This window comes from Danio rerio, chromosome 20 (genome assembly GCF_049306965.1).
Source record: "Danio rerio strain Tuebingen ecotype United States chromosome 20, GRCz12tu, whole genome shotgun sequence".
Lineage (NCBI taxonomy): Eukaryota > Metazoa > Chordata > Actinopteri > Cypriniformes > Danionidae > Danio > Danio rerio.
Window position 1 is genome coordinate 17,143,171 of NC_133195.1, and position 25,725 is coordinate 17,168,895.

Below are 25,725 nucleotides of genomic sequence, written 5' to 3' on the forward strand. Positions count from 1 at the left end.
AACAGACAAAAATGTAGACAGACAGACAGACAGTTGAATGATCATATAGGCAAGACAGACAGAAATTCAGACAGGTAGAGGACAGACAGACAGACAGACAGTTAAATCGACACATAGGCTAGGCAAACAGACAGAGATACAGACTGGTACATTATAGACAGTCTGACAGACAGGCAGATGAACTGACAGACAGACAACGAACATATAGGCTGGACAAACTGACAAAAATATAGGAAGACAACAGAAAGACAGACAGTTAAATGAACATATAGGCTAGATAGACAGAAGTACAGACAGGTAGATAATAGATAGACAGACAGATAGACAGACACACAGTTAAATGGACATATAGGCTAGATTAACAGACAGAGATACAGACAGTTAGATGATAGACAGACAGTTAAATGGCATATAGAAAAACAGACTAAAATAAAGACAAAACGGACCATTAGACTGACAGACAATAAGATGATTGAAGAAATAGACAGACAGATAAACAGACAGACAGGCAAATAAACAGATAATTAATAATAAAACAAACAGGTAGACAGACAAATAGGTGGATAAACAACTGATAGACACATGGATAGAGATGTTTGCTTCTTGATTGTATCTTCACATTGGCGAACAGCAGGGGGAAGCATCGCATAAAACGACTGAAGATCTCCATTAACATCTGTGGCTAAACAACAGTCAACAGACTTTATATTAAGTGGACTTGAATATGACTGACTGACTATTAAAGGGCACAGTTGACATTAAATGAACCAATACACACGATCATGGTGGTCCAAAACAAGAGTCCAAACCTGCTTGGAACACAAGAGTTTTCATTTTGAGTGAATTGTTCCTTTAATTCTATTTTTTTTCTCTAAAAACAAAAGAAATCATTACTAGCAATCATCAATTACTCCCTCTCATGAGTAAAGCTCTTTAAAACCATTCATTTCTCTGCCGCTTCCTTCCTCTTCTGATTGTCTGAAACGCTGCAAAACCGAATGGCTCTGTCAGGCTCAAATTAACACAAGCCTACACTTCCTTTTTATGCGCGCACTGAAAATAAAATCAGTGAGCTACATCAGGAGAAGTCAAATCGTCTCCCCAAAACCCTGAAAGGCTCAGTGTTGTGCTTGTTGCGAGCTGTACTCTGTCACAGTATTAAATGAACAGCCTGGAGGATTGTGAAGTTCTTTCATGCTCCACAAACAATTTGTAGAGTTCACTGCACAGCAAAACCTAAGCGAGGCTCTTTCAGTGTAAAATGGTGGCTTTACACACACAAACAAACAACCCTCGGTTCTTTATGAACACTGCTTGAGCTGCACAGTCACTGACTGTATGTGCAGCTAAAAATAACTCCACGATCACACGAAGTAGAGCAGCACATCCAGAAGAAGATCCTCACAGAATCCCTTGCAGACTATTCTGAGATGAAACTGGTGTAAGTACACAGACATTACAGCTCATTTTACTTCCAATGTGAAACAGTATACAGTTTGCAACAATAGATTGCAGTAATATGGTACACACACTTCCGTCATGTGAACTCAATGTTGGTGTCAGAGATTGTGGCTGAATATGTTTGAGTTGCTTACTTTCCCATATATGACATACAATCACCGGCCACTTCTTTTTGTTTGATAGGTATACCTGTCCGACTGCTTGCTAATGCAAATTCCTAATCAGCCAATCACATAGCAGCAAATCAATGCATTTGGGCACGTAAACATGGTCAAGACAATCTGCTCCAGTTCAAACCTACGATCAGAATGGGGAAGAAAGGTGAATTAAATGACTTTGAACATGACACGGTTGTTGGTGTCAAACGGGCTGGTTTGAGTATTTCAGAAACTGCTGATCAACTGAGATTTTCACGCACAACCATCTCTGGGATTTACAAGGAATGATCAGAAAAAAGGAAATATTCAGTGAGAGGCAGTTCTGTCCATACGTTCACACCGAAAGCGGCGAGAGCGTCAAAGTAGCCGGAAATCATTAATTTTCAGTGAGAGCCGGCGGCGATAAGCGGTGAGGAGAAGCATGGCGCGTCTCCGCCGGTGTGAGTGTCGAGGAGAGTTGAAATCAAGTTAACTTTTTGGAAATGAGCTATGACGCAGTTCGGCGGCAAGCAATCAGAATGAAGAAGTCCACCGCTTGAGAGGAGTTCAGAGAGCACAGACCTGTGAACTTTGGTTCTGACTACAGTTGTCCCCAAGGGTTTGATTATTGCGGTCGCCAGATTTTCAATTATTTACAAAGTTTTCTTCCAGGAACATGCATTAAAAAAATTACTGGCGAGTTACTGATGTGCATTAATGTTAAATATATATATATATATATATATATATATATATATATATATATATATATATATATATATATATATATATATATATATATATATATATATATATATATATATATATATATATTTAACATAAATATATATATATATATATATCTTCAAAAAAGCGGGAATCTCATGCGACAGTACAAAACAGTATTGCTGCTTCAGGATATTTCAGACATATGGACACATTGAATAATTAAGTGGAGCAAAGCCGCACCACATTCAATTCAATTCAGCTTTATTTGTATAGCGCTTTTACAATGTAGATTGCGTCAAAGCAGCTTATCATAAATGGTCATAGTAACTGGATCAGGGTAGTTCAGTTTTTAGTGTTTAAGTTCAGTTAAGTTTAGTTCAGTTCAGTGTGGTTTAAAGTCATTACTGAGAGTCCAAACACTGAAGAGCAAATTCATCGATGCGTAGCTTTACCGGCCCCTTTAAATACGAGATCAATGTATCCATTTTTGATGCTCTCGCTGCCGGAGCTGAAGGCAGACGGTGTTGTTGCCAGGGCGGCCAGAGCGACCTTGGACGCTCTCACCGCTTTCGGTGTGTACGCTCAGTGAGGGTGCTAATGCCTTGTTGATGCCAGAGGTCAGAGGAGAATGGGACAAAGGGTGCCAGACTAGTTTGAGCTGATAGCAAGACAACAGCAACACAAAAAAAAAAAACACTCGTTACAACCAAGGTATGCAGAAGAGCATCTTTGAACACACAACACATGCAACCTTGAGGCGGATGGGCTACAGCAGCGGAAGACCACACCGGCTGCCACTTCTGCCAGCTAAGAACAGGAAACTGAGGCTACAATTCACACAGGCTCACCAAAATAGGACAGTAGAAGATTGGAATAATGTCCCCTGGTCTGATGATTTTTGATTTCTTTCTGCTGCCACATACGGATGGTAGAGTCAGAATTTAGCATCAACAACATGAAAGCATGGATCCATCTTGCCTTGTATCAATGGTTCAGGCTGGTGGTGGTGGTGTAATGGTGTGGGGGATATTTTCTTGGGACACTTTGGGCCCATTAGAACCAGCTAAGCATCGTGTCAATTCCACACCCTACCTGAGTATTGTTGCTGACCATGTCCATCCCTTTATGCCCACAGTGTACCAATCTTCTGATGGCTACTTCCAGCAGCATAACACACCATGTCTTAAAGCGCCAATCATCTCAGACTGGTTTCTTTAACATGACAATGAGTTCACTGTACTCAAATGGTTCCACAGTCACCAGATCTCAATTAATACAGAACCTTGAGATTCACATCATGGATAAATACTGTCAAAACACTACTTGTGACTTCAGTGGTTCAACTGTAATCACATGAAGCACAAAAACACTTTTGTGCACCAAAAAACCTTTAAATATCAGCACCTACAGTATATACTCTCACTTATCAGGTCATTTAGAGTCAGCAGTGCAACACACATGATGCATAGTACAGATATATTGATGACATAGATGAAGAAGTCGTTTTTTTATACATTTTTGGCACACAAAAGTTTTCTTGGAGTTTCATATGATTACAGTCGAACCAATGAATGAGAACTGAAAGTTTTTTTTTATTATTTATTTATTTTTTTACAATATCTTTAATTTGGGTCGTCACTGTGGAGCAGTGAGTAACACAATCGCCTCACAGCAAGAAGGTCACTGGTTCAAGCCTTGGTTGGGTCAGTTTGCATTTCTGTGTGGAGTTTGCATGTTCTCCCCGTGTTCCCGTGAGTTTCCTTCGGGTCCTCAGGTTTCCCCTACAAGTCCAAAGATATGCGTTACAGGTGAATCGGAGAAAGCTAAATTGTCCATAGTGTATGTGTTTAAATAGGTGTTTCTCAGTGATTAGTTGCAGCTGGAAGGACATATGCTGAATAAGTTGGCGATTCCGCTGTGGCGAGCCCAGATTACTAAAGGGAATAAGCCGAAAAGAAAATGAATGAATATCTTTAATGATATTTGTCCATTTCTGTCTATGGATGATGGGAGAGCTCTCAGATTTCATCTAAAATCTCTTAATTTGTGTTATGAAGATGAATGAAGGTCTCACGGGTTTGGAATGACATGAGGGTGAGTATTTAAAGTAGCACAATTTTTGCAGAAAGCCTTTAAGTCCACATTAAATGGTTGTTCATACCAATTATGCTCTTTTTAGATTTTTTACTTTAGAAAAGAGAAGTGTGCTGCACTTTTTATGTTGCTAGGCAACTAATTTATCTTGTTGCTAGAGGATTGTTGCTAGATCAGACACGCTTGTGGCTGTGAGTTGATGAAAATGATTTACTTTAATAAATTTCCCATTAATTGTATTTTATTAATGCTATCCTCACCCCAACCCTAAACCCAACCGTCACAGTAACATAAAACCAACAGTTGTACAGAGTATTATTTATCTTATTTATTACATTACCCAATAAATTGTATTTTTAACGTCTACCCCTACCCTAACTCTAAGGGCTGATTTATACTTCTGCATCGACTGATCGGCGTGACCCATGGCGCATGCATTGTACGTAGTCACGCATTTATACCTCTGCTGTTTGTGTTGCTCTGCAATAACACTAGCTGGCAGTAGGTTTTTATGTTCCTCTGTGTCGAGTTTTTTCATGTTTGTTTCTTCTGAATGCTACCTTAATGTAGCTAAAAAGTAGCTTAAACTTGCTCATTCAGAGGCGGGAAGCGGTGGATGTGAAACAACATTAGTCATAAGGTGAACACAAAATAAAAGTTTCCAATTGGAGCTCCTCCATGGGACATGACATTTGTAAACACTTACTGTACTCCATCTGGCTTGTGGTTAAGCACTGCCCACGCTCATCACCGGTACCCAAACTGACCAATCACAGAGCTTGCACTCTTGTGACATGTAGTTAAATTTTTTGAGAGGCGCATGCGAGCGTCGACGGCAGCCAGGGCAAGGGCTATGCGCCGGACCATACGCTTGCGCTTGAGGCAGAAGTTTAAATCAGTCCTAAACCAAACTGACACACTACTGTAAATTATGTATTATTGTTATACAGTGTCATAAAACATGATGCTATATTGATTTGCATATCCGCAGCTGTATCCTAGACTTGACTCTGCTGGAGCGCATTCCACACAGAGTTGACTTTTTCCCAACTGCAGATGCACAGAACGCTCCGTCAAAAACATGAGGTGCAGTGAAGATTTTATTTTCTAAACGTGTGTTTTAGAGTATTTTATTACCTTAGCATGTGTGCAGCAAACATGCCAGCCTGTAAACTAAAAATACTTTGGTATGACTGTGTGTAAGATGAGGACCCCTGCACAGGAGCAACACTATGAGATAACTGATATGTAAAGCACTGATTATATATGTTAAATATGAAGCTATATCGCCACCTTAGAATTATAAAGTTCTATCTGACATTTTTGTCAAAATTGAGTTATTCACATATTCTTATTAAATGACAACTTATTTACATTATAAAATGCTTTTTTAAATAAGTTTTTAACATTTTAAGAATTTTTATTTAAAAAACAAAAAAAAGGTTTTATCAACAAAGTCGAACTCTAGCTTTGCTCTATAATGCCTAGTTCAGACGGCGTGATTTTAGCCCCGATTTTGGCTCGCCGACAGGTTTTGAGAAATCGCCAACAAATGCCTGAAATCACAGGCAAATCGCTGCTCGTGCATGTGAGTGACAATCACACAGTATGAACGATCATAGACGCGATCTGAGAGAATCGCCGATGAGTCGCCGATGCCTGCGAGATAGTTGGCATGCTAAATATCTGGAGCTGTCGGCGATTCAAATCATACCTTGTGAATTGAGTTTTGACTGAAAATAACATTGGCAATCGCCTACAGCCAATGAGAGAGCGGCATTCACTTGTGTGTGCGTGTGTGTTTACCTGCTGCAGGCCAGCGGGAGAAGTTAAAAGCGCTCTTTTTCGGTTTATTTGGATCCACGAAATGGAGGAAAAACTAGTGCAGGTTTGACAGGACTCAGGAGCAACCGTGTCTGTTTGACGTTTCATACAGAAAGAAATTAGTTTATTATCAACGTTAAGGAGAAGTGGCTAATTCCCTTTAAACCTAGGTGAGCAAATATGGACATTTTCTACCCCATTAAAGGCTTCTTTCTCATTATGTAGTTAATAACAAAATACATACTACGTGTTTTTGGCTGTGAGACGTAGTTTGGACGAACTTGTCGGCGATTCTTCCTATAGTAAAGTCATGCAATGTGAAAGTCCTTGACACAGATCAATCTTGCAGTGTAAACAAAGCAGCGACGAAACGCTAGCCCAGATAGTCATGCAGTGTGAAAACATCTGTGACACGATTACTTTGAAAATCATGCAGTCTGAACTCTGTGAGCTAATACGTATTTTTAATGCACGAATGAGGACCAATCAGGATCAGCTTTCTTTGTCAAATCAGAGTCGGCTAAATAATGCCGCCACACCACACAAAATTGAGAGGAAACCTGAAACTGAAAAGATGTGTGTAAATGTGATGATTTAGAAGCTTTTTTTGAGATTGAGATGAAATGTTAAATTTTACATTGTTGAAAAAAAATTTAAAATAAATTTCTTTATTAAATCTGAAATATATTTATTTGTGTATATATAGTCAGTGTAACATTATTAAACTCATTTGCTCATTGTCTGCTTTCTTTTAAAGTCTTTATATTTGATATCAAGCCCTAAAGGGTGCATACTTAATTTAATGTATGGGGCATATAATTCAATAAATATAATTGAATAATTCATATAAAGCATAAAATTGAATACATATTTACATATTTATTAGATAAAACTAAACATCTGCACTAGACAAGTTATTTAGGACAGCCTTGTATGCTTAATTTGAACAAGAAAATTCCAAGTGGATGTTTTAAAATGAGAAGGTTCTATCTGTATTTACCCTGTTTTGTTTTTTTTTCCCAAATGTAAGGGAACTTTGATAATTAACATTTCGAGTACATTTAGGGTCTCTGTCATGTTAATGTATAAAAGAGAACTGTTACACACATATTGTTTTCTATATGGAATGCAAAAACTGTAAAGCTCAATATCTTAAAAACATTCAGAACGCAGATAAAACCTTATAATTCCAAGGTGACGATATGTGTCAGAAGCTAGAGTAACATATTTATTAAGTTATTATGCCATCATGACCATGTATGTAAACACTTAGCTTTTTGCATGAGTTGCATCTATGCTCTGGTGTCAAAACTCAGTGGTGCTGACATAGATCTGTGATGTCTCTGGTATGAATTGCTTGCATAGACCTTAGCAAGCTGGCAGAGAGCCAAAATTATAACAAATACAGGGCGCAGAGCCAAGGATGGTCAGAAGTTAAAAGGAGACACCTAAGGGTGTGTCAAATAATCTGTATAAAGATTGTGGCAAACGCAGACACTATAGGAATTGTCCAAGAGAGACTTCAGGATGCTCTGAGGCTTTAATATGGAGAATAAAATCTCTTTTTCTGGTATCCAAAAACCTCCGGTCTGATAGAGTCTCATTGATGAAAAGGTCTGCAATTACGACAAATATGAGAAGGTCGGCAACTACAACAGCAGCAGGTGGTTAGAACATAAGGGGCCTAGAGCACATAAGCAGCGTGAAAACCATTTTAAAAAGGCATCTCTCAGCGCAAACACCCCATTTGGTGTAGAGCTGTGAACCTACACTAGTCTCACGGTTTGGTTCGGTTCGGTTACGATTATCATGCCATCGATTCGGTTCAATTCGATATTTCGGTGCATCACGGTGCATTGACGGTGCTTTCCATACACAGTTTTATATTTTCTTCACAGCAGCATTTCTTGTATTAAAATGTATGAATACATTTATATTTACATACTATTTGTAATGCAATTTTGTCATTTAATACAGTCAGATATATAAACTTTACCTTTAAACAAAACGAGCATTTAGCAAATAATATTAACAAATATAAATATCCAGCTCAATTTCTGATCCTTGTCTAGTTCTCTTACACCCCTTTGATTGTTCACATCAAAAAAAAAAAACAAAAAAAAAAAAACGGTAGCGATTGGCTCTTGCGCGCTGCGTTCTTCACAGATGAGTGATACTGATAAGCGGCAGCGGCGATCTCACAGCTGATGCATGATAGACACGGTGGAGAAAACTCTGCAGACACGCGCTCATTTCTGTATGCAAAAGTAACGCTGTAAAACAGCCGAGAAGAGAAGAAAAGCCACGCCAGCAGGTCAAATGGGCCACTGTGTGTGTGAGAGAAAGAGAGAGAGAGAGAGAGAGAGAGAGAGAAAGAGAGAGAGAAATGGAGTAGGCTACTTTCATTCTCTCGATCTCAGTGAAATAGGGGCTTTTGTTGTATATGTCAGTGAAAGACGGATCCAGCAAACACACACAGTGAAATTGTGCACAGTTTAGTTTTAAGTAGTTAAAGCGCTGTAAATACTCGCGATCGCCTCCCTCGCGACAGAGCGCACATGAGGTAAATGACGTCAGTAATGACCGGTTATGATTATTACTGAACCGATACCGAATTGTCCGCGTCTGCATCGCAGTGCACTGAAGAAACGATTAATTTTGACACCTTTAATTTGGTGTGATACTCACTGAAGATCTCTTCATCCAATGCAGTAGATCACCCAGATAGGGTACATACTACACACTGCAACACTGAAAGAGAAGAGCATTATACTACGCATGTCACAAACTCAAGCAAAAAAACACGCAGAGACCGCTGGATTAAAAAACAATCAACCAAAAGTGTTTATTAGTTTTGTCCCGTCTGGAAACCAGGAGCACATCACTCAAGTCAGAGGTCATAGTGCCGTCCCGGGTCAATCAGAGCCAGAGGACGTAAGTGGGTGGAGCAGGGGACACAGGATGGCACAGAGTGACACACACACCAACACACACTCATTCACTCATTCATTCCTGCAACAGTTCAATAAATCAGCATCAGTCCTCAGTAACACATCACCACATAAAAACAAGTGATGCGGTGAAGTTCAAACAGCCAACAAAATCAGCAGAGGTCAATATCACACGTGTGTGTGTGTGTTTGTGTGTGTGATAAAATACTTATTGTCCATATAAAGACAGCAAAACCCAAGAGTACAAAATATATGTTGGAGAACCTAGAAGGTTGAACAAAACACATTGACCTTAACAACAAGTATAGCAGTTAGAGAGGAACAAATACATGAGAATGAATGTCAAGGACTTAAAAATAATTGTTCAAACAAAGGAGAGAAAGAGATGTAGTGTGAAGTAGAGTGTGGAACAAATACAATCCAGAAAAAAAATGCATCAATTAACAGCTTAGTCACGTTTCCCGCTCTTTTTCTGTCTCCATTTATCAATCGTACTCTTGCATTATTTCATAATGTCAACCCAACATCATCGCAATTAAGTTTGGTCCAAATTCACGCTGGAAATGGTCGGAAACTTCTCTGGATGCATAATTCACATGGGTGAAGTGTCTGGCGTGAGCACAAGGGCACTCTTCCACTACATTAAATATGAAAAAACTCCCATTTCAACACCTCTCTCTCCATTAATTCCTGCTGCCAAGTTCATATGGTTCATCACGACCACCTAAGATCTTCTAAAACAAAACAAACAAAAATAAAAAAACGCCTCGCGGGACTTCACAGTTCAAGCCAAAATAACATTCCTCCAGTTATGTAAACACTTTATTGACAGCTTCTTCTTTTTTTGAGCGTCTGGATCTGCCGATTGACTCCTTTACTTGTCTCTTGTACATGGCAACATCGCTTGTTCACAACCCAAAGTGCTAATACCTGATATTAAAGGCTCAGAATAATACAAACGCATGTAAACAAAATCTATCCCAGATCAGCTGATCTACCGCAACACTTGTTTAAGAACATTAGACTCCCTTCCTGAAATTTAGCATCCAATCATCACCACTCTAATCCTAGTTGCCAACTTCTCCATTACCATTTGTCCCTGTCAATTTGGTTTATTATAGTTGGTCGAACAAACAGCACTACAGACACTCAAAATCCAATCCAAGCTGGATTCATGTCTTTTAATTGGCTACGATCAATGTAAATTGCTGGATGATGACTGGAAACTCTAGAACGGAGACTGGAGACGTAAACTGGTCCGTGAAACACAGAAACAGGATTTAGCCACTGTGAAAATGATGGACCCATTTAATCGAGCGTCCTAAGACATCCTAGTCTGAAGAAATAAGGAATCCTGTGTATTTTTTGAAGGCTATAAGGAACGATAGTAAAATTTCCACATCATTTACTCACAATTTGAACACGAAATAAGATATTCTGAAGACCATTGGGAAAAAAAAGCCATTGACATCCATAGTAGGAGCAAACAATACTATGGAAGTCAATGACTGTTTCCCCCCCCAACATTCTACAAAATATCTTCTTTTGTGCTCAACAGAAGAAAGAAACTCAAAGATTTGTTACAAGTGGAGTAAATTATGACTTTTTGGGTCAACTATCACTTTAAAGGCATAGTTCACTAAAAATTGAATTTGCTGTTAATTTACTCACCATCTCACGAAGATGTAGGCAATTCTGTTTAGGTTTTTATTTATTTATTATTTTCTGTTTGTTTTTTAGCTGAAATCATGGTCATTGGTAATATATAGTCATATAATGAAAGTCAATGGCTACTTTTGGAACTTTGAGAGTGTAAAAAATATATACAGGCCGTGAAAATAAATACAGCTCCTGATGATACATTGAGGACTTAAGAAGCAAAACAGTCAGTCTGTGCTAGAAACTGAACTTGTTCAGTTTTTTTCAACATTATTAATTTAATTCATACCCAGAGCTTCCTGTCATATAATGACGTATGAAATTATGTAAACTTAAACAAAATAAACTGTTCTTACTTTGATATTTTGGATTAAAAATGTGACAAAAAAAATCTAAAATAAAAAGCATTTTCTTAAAAAAATGCTTTGTTTTCAGAAAAAAAGTGAGTCAAAATTAAGTAAGATTTACCTTAAAACTAACAAAAATAGTCTACCAATGGTGTAAGAAAAGTAATCTTGTTTTAAACAGACAATGATATTGTTTTTCTTAGCCCGTTGGCAGATTATTTTGTTGTTTTAAGAGAAAACGTACTTAATTTTGACTTAATATTTCTGAAAACAAAACAACCAGTTTTACTTGTCTAGAAAATGCTAACAAATTTAAGAATTTTTAGATATTAGGACTAGAAACTAGTGAAAAATGCCAAGTAAGAAAGGCATGGTCTTAAAATAGTTGTTTACATCGTTTTTATTTATTTTTATTTTTTCCGTAGCTTAATCTAATCTAATCTTGGAATAAGCACAACTGTATGAGTTTTTGCCAGCAAATAATTAATTAAGCTCTAACTACAGACAGGTATCAATTTTGTCTTGCCTGTAAATGATTTTGGACTCTCAAAGTATCAGTAGCCATTACATTATATAAACCACCAACTGTACTCATTCATCTAAAAATAATTGACTTTAATGTAATACAAAAGAAAAAAAAAGGATGTGCCAGCATCTTAGATGAGTAAATAAACAACAAATTGTCTTTTTTTTTAAGTGAACTATCTTTTAAAAGACACCTCCAGTTCCCAATATAAAATGAAAAAGCTGTTCTGAAGAAGAGCGAACGATGGCTCAACGTGCAGTGGCTAAGAGAGCTTAACGTGCTGCAATTTAAGAAAACAAGTGCAATTAAAAATCGCCAGCAAATTGAGAAAGAGAGATCTTCGTTGTTGAGATATTTATTTGTTTGACAGCACACGTGCTGCAAATCCTCACAATGCAAACACAATTTTTAAAAAATGAGCTGCATTCTCACAACGCAAATAAACTAATGAAGCGTGCTGCATTTTCTCACATCGCAAACAATTCCCGAAAAAGTACTGCATTTTCTCACAAAGCAAAAACAATTTACAAAAACGTGCAGCATTTTCTTACAACGCAAACATATATATATATATATATATATATATATATATATATATATATATATATATATATATATATATATATATATATATATATAAACGCGCTGCATTCTCACAACACAAACACATTTTTAAAAACGGGCTGCATTCTCACAGCACAAACAATTTACAAAAACATGCTGCATTTTCTCACAAGCGCAAACACATTTTTAAAAACTACTGCATTTTCCCACAATGCAAACAATTTATGTAAATATGTTGCATTTCTCAGAACACAAACAATTTACGAAAATGTTTTGTGAGAAAATGCAGCATTTTCATAAATTGTTTGTGTTGTGAAAAAAAAAAGCGTGTTTTCGTAATTGTTTGTGTTGTGAGAAAATACAGCATGTTTTCATAAAATTGTTTGTGCTGTTAGAAAATGCAGCGTTTTCGTAATTTGTTTGCGATGTGTTTTCGTAAATTATTTATGTTGTGAGAAAGTTCAGCGTGTTTTCATAAATTGTTTGCGTTGTGAAAAAATGCAATATGTTTTCGTAATTTGTTTGCATTGTGAGAAAATGCAGCGTGTTTTCGTAATTGTTTGTGTTGTGAGAAAATACAGCATGTTTTCATAAAATTGTTTGTGCTGTGAGAAAATGCAGCGTGTTTTCGTAAATTGTTTGTGTTGTAAGAAAATGCAGCGTGTTTTCGTTAATTGTTTGTGTTGTGAGAAAATGCTGCGTTTTTATAAATTGTTTGTGCTGTGAGAAAATGCAGCGCACTTTTAAATGTGTTTGCGTTGTTAGGATTTGCAGCACGTGTGCAATTTGCTGCCGTTTTTTGTAATTGCACGCGTTTTCTTACATTTTAGCAAGTTAAGCTCTCCTTATTAACAACACAAAAAGAAAACATTTACTTGAAGTGGCGATACTTAGGAGTAGAAACGGCAAGCAACATGTTAACGTAACAGACAGTTAAAATAGTTGTGTGCAACTATCCCAGTAATACTGAAATAAAACAATCAAATAAAAGCAAAATTTACATAAAAATAAATCAAGAAGCCTTATCTCCTGCTCCAATTCCCACAATTCAAGCTATATCATTAGAAAACCAACTGGCAGACCTGGAAAAAAATGAAATATAATGGGACTAAATACAAGTTTGGAGATGTAAACCTACTGACGTCTGCATCCATGAACATTCACAGCTTAAAAAGTGTGTTTTCGCACGCGTGTCCCTTGTACTGTGAAGCGAACAAGCGATTACCGTTTTTTAAAATCGAACCGCTGTGCTTATTGCAGATGTTTTGAAGCCGGATGAGTCCAAATATCTCAATCAATTGAAGACTTCAGATGTCTTTGCGTGTGTTTGTGTGGATATGAGCTAAAAATAAGGTCGGAGAATCCATAAAAGAGCGCTGAAGTTCAGTAAAAAAAAAAAAAACACTGAAGGAGACATTCAGAAGTCTTTGCGTCTGGAATTCAGTGAGTATCGGAGCCCTTTCTGGTTGCGTTGGGTTATAATAAATCAAGAACTTCCATTTCCTTACGGTTAAAACCTGCTTGTGGAAAATGGTTTTGCATGAGCATATCTAGAGTGTGCGGAAACACAATACGCGAGGATTTGTTTGGAGGAGTTTCCTGGGTGTGTGTTTTGTCAAACGACGAGAAGCGCTGATTAGATTCACAACCAGTTCATACATACTGTGAGCTAAAGAAGGTGTAAACGAACTCCAGAAGAGCCCAAAAAGTTCCTTGCTTGCTGGAAATCAGATAGGAGATGTAAATCAAATAAATCAAGGACTTTCAGGCTCTTTCACATACACATACACACACTTAGACTCTGCTTGTTAAGGCAGTGGTGCTCCAGGAGTTTGCTGTGGGCTTCAGGCTGGGTGATGGCAGTGGAAAAGCTCCATCGCACACACAAACTTGAGTCTTTTGCTCATTTTTTTTTTTTTTTTATTCGTCTCTGACCCCCAGCGGTCCTTATGGTCCTCAGCTCTCCTGTTATCCAGTCGCTCGTGAGCTCTCAGTCTCTGATTCTTCCTAGTCCCGCTTATTCGAAGGACATTAGATTTGCGGGCACCTGAAAAAGAGAAGCTGGAATTGAACAAATCTGATGATTTCACCAAAGCTCTTTCAGATTACAAGATTTTACTGACAGTCAATCAGTGTCCGATTATGTGGTTTTGTCAAGATAAAATCTTGATATTTGTTGAGTTTTTAATAGTCGTTTACTTGAGTATTGAACACATCACATTTTTTCTCAGAGAACATATTTCTAAAGGTGCTGTTGACTTAAAATTGTCCCCAGATGTTGGTAACAACCAAATAAATCCAACGAAAACAAATCCAATTAGTTTACAAACTAAGTTATGTGTTATAAAATATGACACAAGGAAAAAGAATTGAACACATAAAGAAAGGGAGGTGTAGATAGGCATGGAATGCCCAGACAGCAGCTGAAATCTCTCAGTTGTTATTCAGTAACCCTCTGCCCTATCTCAGTGTAAATTAATATTAATTGCCCCCCGCCAATTTGAGTTTGAGGCCCCTGGTTTAAAGGAACCCTCCAAAACACTCCACTCCACAAATTTCACAAGTCACCTAGAGACAAATGTTGAGTTTTACAATTCTGAATGCACTTTGCTGATCTTCAGAAGCGAAGCACTTTTAGCTTAGCTTAGCATAGATCATTGAATTCGATTAGACCAGTAGCATCTCAATCAAATTTAAAAAAACAAAAAAAAAACGTTTGGCTACAGCAAAAGGAACGAATAATGCAGCACCAGAAAATGGTCCACAACTCCAGGTAACAGCACAGTGTAATATCATTAGCTATGTTTCCATCCACCTATTTTTATGCGCATTTTGCATATACGCATAAAAAAAGGTTGATGGAAAGGCCATGATGCGCATACATTTTGAAAATGCACATAAAAAACATATGCATATAACGGAGTAGAAAAAAACTTTTTATTCGATAAGAAAAGATGTGCATAAACTACGACGGTCACAAATTTTAGTATGCGCATTAAAAAAGGTCATGTTGTGATAAGAGATTATGTGATGATGAAAATGTGTGTAAATGGACAAGCCAGCAGGCTGAGCACACTGTAAAACATCTGAACTGTAGTTTTGGTCATTCTAAAACGCCTTACCATTTAGGTATTAGTGTTTTTATATCATTAATGACCTCCAGAATCAAGAGTGTCTGTGCTCTGCGTCTGACACCTTCAAACGCCACCGCCCGTGTCAGGATTGCCTTCTGAGGAGCATGTCATTTATTATATGAAGAAAAGATTGACGCAGCTTCTCCTACTGCAGCAAATTTAGTTTTTTTACTGTTGATATTTCACGCTAGTTTATCAGGAAGTGATTTTGTTCGCTTTGACGCTTTGAATGGAAATGCTGCTTTATTCGCAATTTTTTTTTTTTTTTGCGATAATCCATGTTTGCGCATTAAGTTCATTCCCATTTTTGGAATGAAATATAGCTATTGTTTCTGCTGCAGCAACGTTCCTCGATTATTATGCCAGAATGAGATTAGAGTAGACATTTTGAACAAGAAAATATCTCCTTTTCATTTTCCGTTGGTCTTAGTACATAATATAACCACAAAAGAGTCAAGCTTTAATAGGAAAATGATACATTTTAAAAAGATTTTTGAGCGAGATGCTAATGGTCTAATCCGATTCAATGACTTATGCTAAGCTAAGCTAAAAGTGCTCCTGCCAGACCCAAAGATCAGCTGAATGTATTCAAAAATTCTCAAACTCAACTGTTAAAAGTGGAGCGTTGCTATAAATTAGTAGCTCTAACAGAATTAATTAATTACAAATCCACATAATTAACAGATAAATTAATTAAATCTGATAAATAACTACCAATAATAATTACACATTTAAAAACATGTAACCTAAAATTCTTCAGTGTTGTTGGGTAGGTTCTGTAGTTTTAGCAGTAAATATGACAGGAGGCATCTAGTTTAAATCCAGCACTAGAGGGCAGTGTCATTGCTCAGTTCAATAGATAAACAGCAGCGTGATGGTGGAGGTCATTCTGAAGCGCGTTTTCGGGAGCAACAGGTTTTAAAACACCCTTATGTGAAATACATTTCACATTAATAGATCCCACTGAAACACTGTAAGTGATTTTCTGCTTGAAAACACAAGTTTAGAGCAAAATGTTCCCACATTTATTGAACCCAGTGGATTCCAGCACACAACAGCATCTCCTGAGGAGCAATTAGCACCTACAACTCGGCTTAAAAAACACAGCCTTCGCATGAAAACGCTCTGAGTATTAAGAGCACAATGAAGAACCCTGAACGACTAGTGTGGAGCTTTTTTCTGTACAAAGGAAACTTTTTAAGAGGATTCAAATCAACAAATAAACACAAATTTGCTGTTAGCAGGAATTCTCTATAATCACGATTTTTATACTCCTCAAAAACTTAAGAAAAATAAAAAACTTGGAGTATAATTAGTATGAAAACTCTTATTAAATATGATTCGTGAGCCATTGAGTTTGTGAAGAAACAATTTACACATCATTATTCACTTTTTTTCTCAAACCATATATTCAAGTGAACACACACACACTTACCTGCTGCCTGTTGCTTTGACAAGCTGCACTCAGGTGTTTGAACCACAGCAGAGCGTTCATTCTGTTCCCCGCCTGGAACTTGTACGAGTTTCCTGAGGGCACAGCAACATAACTAAATATACAAAATGTGCATATTATCATAAATCGATACAAAATTAAAAAGCTGGGTTGCTTTAACCCAATAGTTCCCAATTCCACTTCTTGTGACCCCTGCCCAACACATTTTGTCTGTCTTTCTTATTTGACAATCAAGGATCCGTTCAATGGATCACTCTGCTAATGAGCTGATGATCTGAATAAGGTGTGGTAAAAAAACAAAACATACCAAATGTGCAGGGCAGGGGGGAATATAGATTTAAAATCTATATTCTGAATATAGATTTAAATCTTTCTCATAGTACTGTATCTCTATGACACTGCAGATGGGGTGCAACAGGCTGTGATAGGTTAATGTTAACTGATTGAGGCTGTCAGAGAGTGTGGCTTGTGATTGGTTGAGTGTTTCGGAGAGTGTGGCTTGTGATTGGTTGAGTGTGTCAGAGCGCATGGCTTTTGATTGGTTTAATGTATGCCAGAGTGCAAGGCTTTTGATTGGTTGTGTGTCAGAGTGTGTGGCTTGTGATTGGTTGAGTGTGTCGGAGTGTGCACTGAGTGTGTTTGAGTGTGCTGCTTGTGATTGGTGGAGTGTCAGAGTTTGCTGCTAGTTATTGGTTGAATGTTTCAGAGTGTGTGGCTTGTGATTGGTTGAGTGTTTCAGAGTGTGCGGCTTGTGATTGGTGAAGTGTGTCAGAGTGTGCGGCTTGTGATTGGTTGAGTGCGTCAGAGTGTTTGGCTTGTGATTTGTTGAGTGTGTTGGAGTTTGCTGCTTTGGATTGGATGAGTGTTTTAGAGTGTGTGTCTTGTGATTGGTTGAGTGTTTCGGAGAGTGTGGCTTGTGATTGGTTGAGTGTGTCAGAGCGCATGGCTTTTGATTGGTTTAATGTATGCCAGAGTGCAAGGCTTTTGATTGGTTGTGTGTCAGAGTGTGTGGCTTGTGATTGGTTGAGTGTGTCGGAGTGTGCATTGAGTGTGTTTGAGTGTGCTGCTTGTGATTGGTGGAGTGTCAGAGTTAGCTGCTAGTTATTGGTTGAATGTTTCAGAGTGTGTGGCTTGTGATTGGTTGAGTGTTTCAGAGTGTGCGGCTTGTGATTGGTGAAGTGTGTCAGAGTGTGTGGCTTGTGATTGGTTGAGTGTGTCGGAGTGTGCATTGAGTGTGTTTGAGTGTGCTGCTTGTGATTGGTGGAGTGTCAGAGTTAGCTGCTAGTTATTGGTTGAATGTTTCAGAGTGTGTGGCTTGTGATTGGTTGAGTGTTTCAGAGTGTGCGGCTTGTGATTGGTGAAGTGTGTCAGAGTGTGTGGCTTGTGATTGGTTGAGTGTGTCGGAGTGTGCATTGAGTGTGTTTGAGTGTGCTGCTTGTGATTGGTGGAGTGTCAGAGTTAGCTGCTAGTTATTGGTTGAATGTTTCAGAGTGTGTGGCTTGTGATTGGTTGAGTGTTTCAGAGTGTGCGGCTTGTGATTGGTGAAGTGTGTCAGAGTGTGCGGCTTGTGATTGGTTGAGTGCGTCAGAGTGTGTGGCTTGTGATTTGTTGAGTGTGTTGGAGTTTGCTGCTTGTGATTGGTGAGTGTTTCAGAGTGTGCGGCTTGAAATTGGTTGTGTCAGAGTGTACAGCTTGTGATTGGTTGAGTGTGTCGGAGTGTATGGCTTGTGATTGGTTGAGTGTGTTGGAGTGTGCTGCTTGTGAATGGTTGAGTGTGTTGCAGTGTGTGGCTTGTGATTGGTTGAGTGTGTTGGAGTGTGCTGCTTGTGATTGGCTGAATGTGTTGGAGTGTACTGCTTGTGATTGGTAGAATATTTCAGAGTATGCGCCTTGTAATTGGTTGAGTATGTCAGAGTGTACTGCTTGTGATTGGTTGAGTGTGTTGAAGTGTGCTGCTTGTGATTGGTTGAGTGTGTTGGATTGTGCGGCTTGTGATTGGTTGAGTGTGTCAGAGTGTGCATGCTTGTAGTTTGTTGAGTGGGTAGCTTGTGTTTGGTTGAGTGTGTGGCTTGCGATTAGTTTAGTCCAGTGGTCACCAAACTTGTTCCTGGAGGGCCGGTGTCCTGCAGATTTTAGCTCCAACCCTAATCAAACACACCTGAACAAGCTAATCAAGGTCTTACTAGGTATACTTGAAACATCCATGCAGGTGTGTTGAAGCAAGTCGGAGCTAAACCCTCCAGGACCGAGATTGGGGCCCCCTTGTTTAGTGTGTCAGAGTTTGTGGCTTGTGATTGGATGAGTGTCAGAGTGTGTGGCTTGTCATTGGTTAAATGTGTCAAAGTAAGAGGCTTGTGATTAGCTGTCTCACCGTGCTCAGAGTCGGTCAGCAGGAAGACGTCAGGATGTTCCGGATCGTCTGCCATCATGGCCATTAGGCCCAAAACACAAACAGTTTTGCTGGCGGTGGACTTGAACTGGGAGTGAATGACAGTGAAATATTAAAAAGCTTATAATGGCTTTAATGTTAATAAAACTTAAATGAATTAATGGCATTACAATCCATTTCTTTTACTCTGATATACTATATATTATTGTAAACAGAGAACAAACTTAACGGTCAAAAACATATTTTATTATTTAATTGCAAATTAATAAAATTTTATGAGACAATAACTATTAACGAGAATAATAAACACTGAATTTCAGTCTTTTAAAATACAAATCACTACATTCAAGTCATGAATCTACATGTATTGCAGTTATTAGTGTACAGAAGCAGCTGTTTGTGTGTGTGTGTGTGTGTGTGTGTGTGTATGTGTGTGTTTAATTGTCTGCAACTGTATGTCTATATAATTGCAACATGTGCATCTCATGAACTGTTTGCACTGATGATGTCATCCATCTCATCATCCAATGGCTGCAAACAGCTGCCCTTGTTCAACCCTGAAGCCTGGTTAACCAGTCATCAGAATTACTGCATTCGTTCTGCCTTCATTACACCTCCAAAACAGCGAATCATCTCTATAGTACAACCCTCATCCAAAGCTTCTGTCTGATGGAGTAAATTCGAAATGTTTCCTGGCTCATATGGTGCCTGTGTCTCCTAATAATAAGCCGTGTATCATATTGAAGTGATTATGAGATGAGATGACGCATGTATCTACAGGACAGCGGCTCTCATTTCAGATAATAATATGAAGACTAGTCAATCAGCTTCAGATGGACCACACAGCAACTGCATATTTCATATTGTATGCTAAAATGATCATAGCTATACAGAAGCACAACAACGAAAATGGAAAAATGGCAGAGGATTTTTTTACTTCTCTTTTTGTTCATAGTAATTTGCATTTGTTTAAAGTAGACAAGTAGTTTTACTCTACTGAGAAGTTTTTTCTCTATTTTTATTTGTATACTTTAAGCATTCAGCATAAATATGTTTATTTGGGATACATTTTATTTATTTAGATTAATGAAACAGGTAAAATAAATTGAACTTTGTTCTAAATTCTTTCTTAATTTCTATTAAATTATTGTTAGATTGTTCATACAGTGCATCAGGAAAGTATTGATAGCGCTTCACTTTTTAATGTTGCAGCCTTAGTCCAAATTGGATTAAATGAATTTATTTTCTCAAAATTCTACACACAATACCCCATAATGACAATGTTAAAAAAAAAAAGATTTTTGTAAATTGTTGCAAATTTATTAAACATAAAAAAACAGAAAAATCACATGTACATAAATATTTACAGCTCAATCCATTGTTGATGCACCTGTTGCTCAAATTACAGCCTCAAGTCTTTTTGAATATAATGCCACAAGCTTGACACACCAGTCTTTGGGAATTTTTGCCCATTCCCCTTTGCAGTACCTTTCAAGCTCTATCAGGTTGGATGGTAGGCGACAGTGTACAGCCATTTTCAGATCTCTCCAGAGATGTTCAATAGAAATTACGACTGGGCTCTGGCTGGGCCACTCAATGAATTCACTGAGTTGTTGTGAAGCCACTCCATTGATATTATGGTGGTGTGCTTTGTCCTGCATGGTAGATGAACCGTTGCCCCAGTCTGAGGGCAAGAGCACTCGGGTTTTCATTAAGGATGTCTCTGTCCATTGCTGCATTCTTTCCCTCTATCCTGACTAGTCTTCCAGTTCTTGCTGCTAAAAAACATCCCTACAGCATGATGGTGCCACCACCATGCTTTACTGTAGGGATGGTATTAGATGAGCGGGGCTTGGTTTTCTCCAAAAGTAACTCCTGGCATTCACTCCAAAGTGTTCAATTTTAGTCTCATCAAACCAGCAAATTTAGTTTCTTATGGTCTGAGAGTCCTTCAGATGCCTTTTAACAAATTCCAGTTGGGGTGTGGCTTCCATCTGGCCACTCTACCATACAGCCCTGATTGGTGGATTGCTGTACAGATGGTTGTCCTTCTGTAAGGTTCTCCTTTCTCCACAGAAGAATGCTGGAGCTCAGACAGAGTGACCATCAGGTTATTGATCACCTCCCTGACTAAGGCACTTCTCCCCTGATCACTCAGCTTAGATGGCCGGCCAGCTCTAGTCTTGGTGGTTCCAAACATTTTCCACTTACAGATGATGGAGGCCATTGTTCTCGTTGGAACTTTCAGGGCAGCAGAAATGTTTCTGTAATCTTCCACAGCCTTGTGCCTCGAGACAATCCTGTCCCGGAGGTCTACAGAAAATTCATTTGTCTTCATGCTTGGTTTGTGCTTTGACATGCACTGTCAACCCTTGGACCTTATATAGACAGGCGTATGCCTTTTCAAATCATGTCCAATCAACTGAATTTACTACAGATGAACTCCAATTAAGCTGCTGAAACATCTCAAGAATGATCAGTGGAAACAGAATATACTGGAGCTCAATTCAGAGCTTCACAGCAAAGGCTGTAAATATTTATGTACATGTGATTTTTCAGGTTTTTTATTTTAAACAAATTTGCAGTAATTTAAAAAAAAAAAATCTTCTTTCACATTGTCATTATGGGGTATTGTGTGTAGAATTTTGAGGAAATAAATTAATTTAATCTATTTTAGAATAAGGCTGCAACATAAAAAATGTGGAAAAAGTGAAGCGCTGTGAATACTTTCTGGATGCACTGTAGTTCTAATAAAGTTATCTAATATAGTTAACTATCACTAGTTACTAATTATGTTCTAATATTATTTTCAATTAAAAAACACATTACATTAATAATTTCTTATTAAAAAACTAATAATATTATGACCTTTTTCAAGATGAGTAAGAATGTAGTTTCAAATAATAAAAACAAACCCTGCAGATGTTTTTATTACATTACACTATAAATGTCCCTTTTTAGGTGGAAACCAAAATGCTTTGTTTCCATTCTCTTCAAAAGCAAATGACCTGATTCTCACATTCTCTCTTTCTAGAAGAGAATGCACCTCAGAAACCCCAACAACAATTTTTAAGTTTTGTCAATCCCAGATTAGCAGTTTAATGAGCTCAAAAACACAAATTAAGCACACTGAATGCAGATTGTCAGATTACACATCACTAAAGTAAGTTTTATATCATAGATCAAATAAATTCAAGGTGCTTTAGGAACCTCATAAACAAAGATTTTGTGCTTTTGCAGATCTTTTTTGAGCTTAAACAACAAGATCACACATTAAAATGTAGATGGAGCCTTGCAGAACCTCTTAATAGTCCTTAAAAGGCTTATTAAGCTAGTTCTCATGAACTGAGCAAACTAAAATTTCACTATATTTTAAAACATATTTTAAATTTCAGAACTTAAGATCTTTAGACTCTAAAATTTTAATGTAAATGTTTTATGTATATTACAGTAAGGGAAGCCCTACTGCATGTCCTAAATCAGTTTTGGTGTCCTATAATATATGTAAGTCGATCAGAGAAAATCAGAATCAGATCGTCCAAACATTTGGAATATTCTACTTTATGATGTAATAGGGAGGATAAGCCCCACCTCCACAGAATACTTCACTTGCCCTGAAAGCCCATTAATATGCAAAATCATTAGCCAATAAAAGCAGTGGGTGTTTACTTCTCGCTCTACAATCAGCCACGCCTATTTAAACAGAGCGTTCTTATAGTGTCAAAAATAGCACAGAAAACAATCAATTCATTACAAATATTGATGTTTTCTTGAATGTAAAAATCTTTATGGCATTATAAGTAGACCTCAGAGAACAATACAAAAAAAAAAAATACTCAGGTATTTCATGACCTCTTTAAAACTCCCTCAGCTCTTTTCCTGAATGAGCTGTAACATATTTGTAAAAGTGTAATGTGTGCTCGTGTCTGTGGAAATGCGAGGAGACTCACATGTTTTCTCTCTGTGGCCTTGAGGGACTTGGCAGTATAATAATAAAGCTGAGTACCACAAAGAGCCACCCAATACTTAGTCCAGGCTGCCACCTACAGACAACACAAGAAAAACAACAGCCACTCCACATTAGTCTCCTTGCAGAAGCTCACTTACACAAAGACTACATGTTCACAGCAGAGCCAAAGAGAAATATGAATACCGATCCACCACTCAACTTAGTTGAAAGGATAGTTCACACAAAATAATAAAAATCAGTTGTTATTTTACTCCCTCTCAGCCATTCAAGGTGTACAGTAGTAGGTGGCTATTTTCACCAGTAGAGCATTAAAGCATGTGTTAAATCTAAATTTATTTTGCGAGCGCACATTGTTATTCTTTAGGTGAACAATTAATCCATTCAAGTTAATCCAATGAAGGAAAAAAAAGGTTGTTTTCAGTCGAAGTCTGTATATTTGCTTACACATTTGGTGTGGAGGTCCTTTTACGACATCTTTAGCCACAATGTATTTTTTTAACCACACCCCTTTTACCATTAATTTGCTATGAGAGAATGATATGCAAAAATAAATCCCCACCCCTACTCAATATTACATTTCAGTTGGAATCAACATAATGGTGCAGTAGGTAGTGCTGTCGCCTCACAGAAAGAAGGTCGCTGGGTCGAACCTCGGCTCAGATGGCGTTTCTGTGAGGAGTTTGGATAAGTTGGCGGTTCATTCCGCTGTGGCGACCCCAGAAATAATAAAGGGACTAAGCCGACAAGAAAAGGAATGAATGAATGGAATCAACATACTGAAATAAAAGTCTTAGGCCGAAATCATGGTCCCACATAATGAAGGTCAATACTTGCATTTTGAGAATCCAAAAAACATATTCAGCTAAATCAACAAATATCTCTGTCATACTCTAATGACACATTGAGGTCTTATGAAGCGAAACAATTGGCCTGAGCAAGAAACTGAAATTTGTTTACAACATTGTTACCTTTAATCCACAGCATCGACAAATGATGCATTGAGGGTTTACATACAATGTTCAAATTTTATAATAAACATAACTTAACAAACCTTTTGTTGCTTTGATCGTGTATATCGTATTTATAAGTCACTTTGAACAAAAAGTGTATGCCAAATGATTATATGTAAACAGATCATATTCATTATTACACTACTGAGCAACAGGTAGTAGTCAAAGGGCCCTATCATACACCCGGCGCAGTGTGGCGCAAGGCGCGGCGCAATAGTCTTTTGGTAGTTTCAGCTTGGCGCAAGAGTCGTTTTGAGGCGTTGCGCTACGCTGTTTGAATGGCAAATGCATTAGCGCTCATTTGTGCGCCCACAGGCGTTCTGGTCTAAAAAGGAAGGCGTTCTGAGGTGGACTGCTGGCGTGTTGCTATTTTGAGAAACTACAATAGATTTTTCATTAGACCAAAACTAACCCGGTCTAAACTCCGGTGCAGAGTTGCGCCTCACTTACGCACAGCTTAATACGCACAAGAGAGCAATAGGCAAATATCTTTACATATGAAAAAATTTAAAAATTAAGGATATATATAGGATATAATAAGAATAGATATAGGATATAAATATACAGGATTAAAATATTACAAAACCTATTATTTTCCAGCCTACATAAATATGAAAAATCACTGCTTTTATGTCTTCTTCATCTCGGGAGGCTTTTTCAGTTCATTCATAACAATTTGCTTTTGTATAATGGTATTATTATTAGCAGTATTATTTAATATATCCATATTTATATTTGTTTTATTAAAAACAGGCTTAGATTTGCCCACCTGTCAGGTTTTAGACCATATGGGGCATGGCAGGTGTATTAGGAAATAACTCAGTATTTTGACCACACTTGGTCATTATTGTTTATTTATTCGTTTGCTAGAAATTAAAACTGAATTTAGAAATAGTTTTGAAACAAATCTTTGCGCTTAACAAACGAAATTAATTATTTATAGGCTAATTGATGTCTGTGCGTAAAGGTTTCCCTATCCAAGAACGAATGTGAAAGTAGATCATTTATCTCTCATTCTCACGCAGTAGATGCTCTGTTTAACAGTTTTCTTTTAAAAAAACTGTCAACTGTTAACTGTTTGCTTGTGAAATGCTCATTTTTTTCACTTAGACTTACTTTGCGTCCTGTAAATAGCGAATGCGCTTATGGCGCGACGCAGCTGGGTCTTAAAGGGAATGGGAGATGAGACTCTAATTGGTTTATTCTCAAAACACACCTATAACTCATTAAGAAAATAAACTCAACCCTTTTAGACCATGCACCTTGGCGCAAGGCAGATTTCCCGTCCTTAAGTTAGCAAAAACGCGTCCTGACACGCCCTGAAAGCGTTTGCGCCCTGCGTGTTACGCTCTGCGCATGGACCGTCAAAATAGAGCCCAAAATCTTTTTCAATGTTTTACCGAAAAAGAAAAAAAAAGAAAAAAAAGAAAATCACCAACAGTTTGCATGACCTGAGAGTGAATAAATGACCATCAAA

At 37.8% G+C, this 25,725-nt stretch overlaps 1 protein-coding gene across 6 annotated transcripts in view; it reads right to left on the reverse strand.

Moving 5' to 3' along the window:
* Positions 1 to 9,065: 9,065 nt before the first annotated feature.
* The window catches only part of ralgps2 (Ral GEF with PH domain and SH3 binding motif 2), a 225,722-nt gene continuing 209,062 nt past the window's right edge, over positions 9,066 to 25,725 (reverse strand). For 2 of the 6 annotated variants that reach the window (XR_012395421.1, XR_012395420.1), the window contains 5 exons: positions 23,219 to 23,311; positions 19,251 to 19,356; positions 16,862 to 16,953; positions 13,246 to 14,339; positions 9,066 to 12,115 (listed from right to left, as the gene is read on the reverse strand). Coding sequence is in view for 2 of the 6 variants with exons in the window: in NM_200474.2 (NP_956768.2) it covers positions 14,310 to 14,339; positions 16,862 to 16,953; positions 19,251 to 19,356; positions 23,219 to 23,311 (321 nt within the window). In the remaining 4 variants the exon portion in view is untranslated. 6 annotated transcript variants of the gene reach the window in all.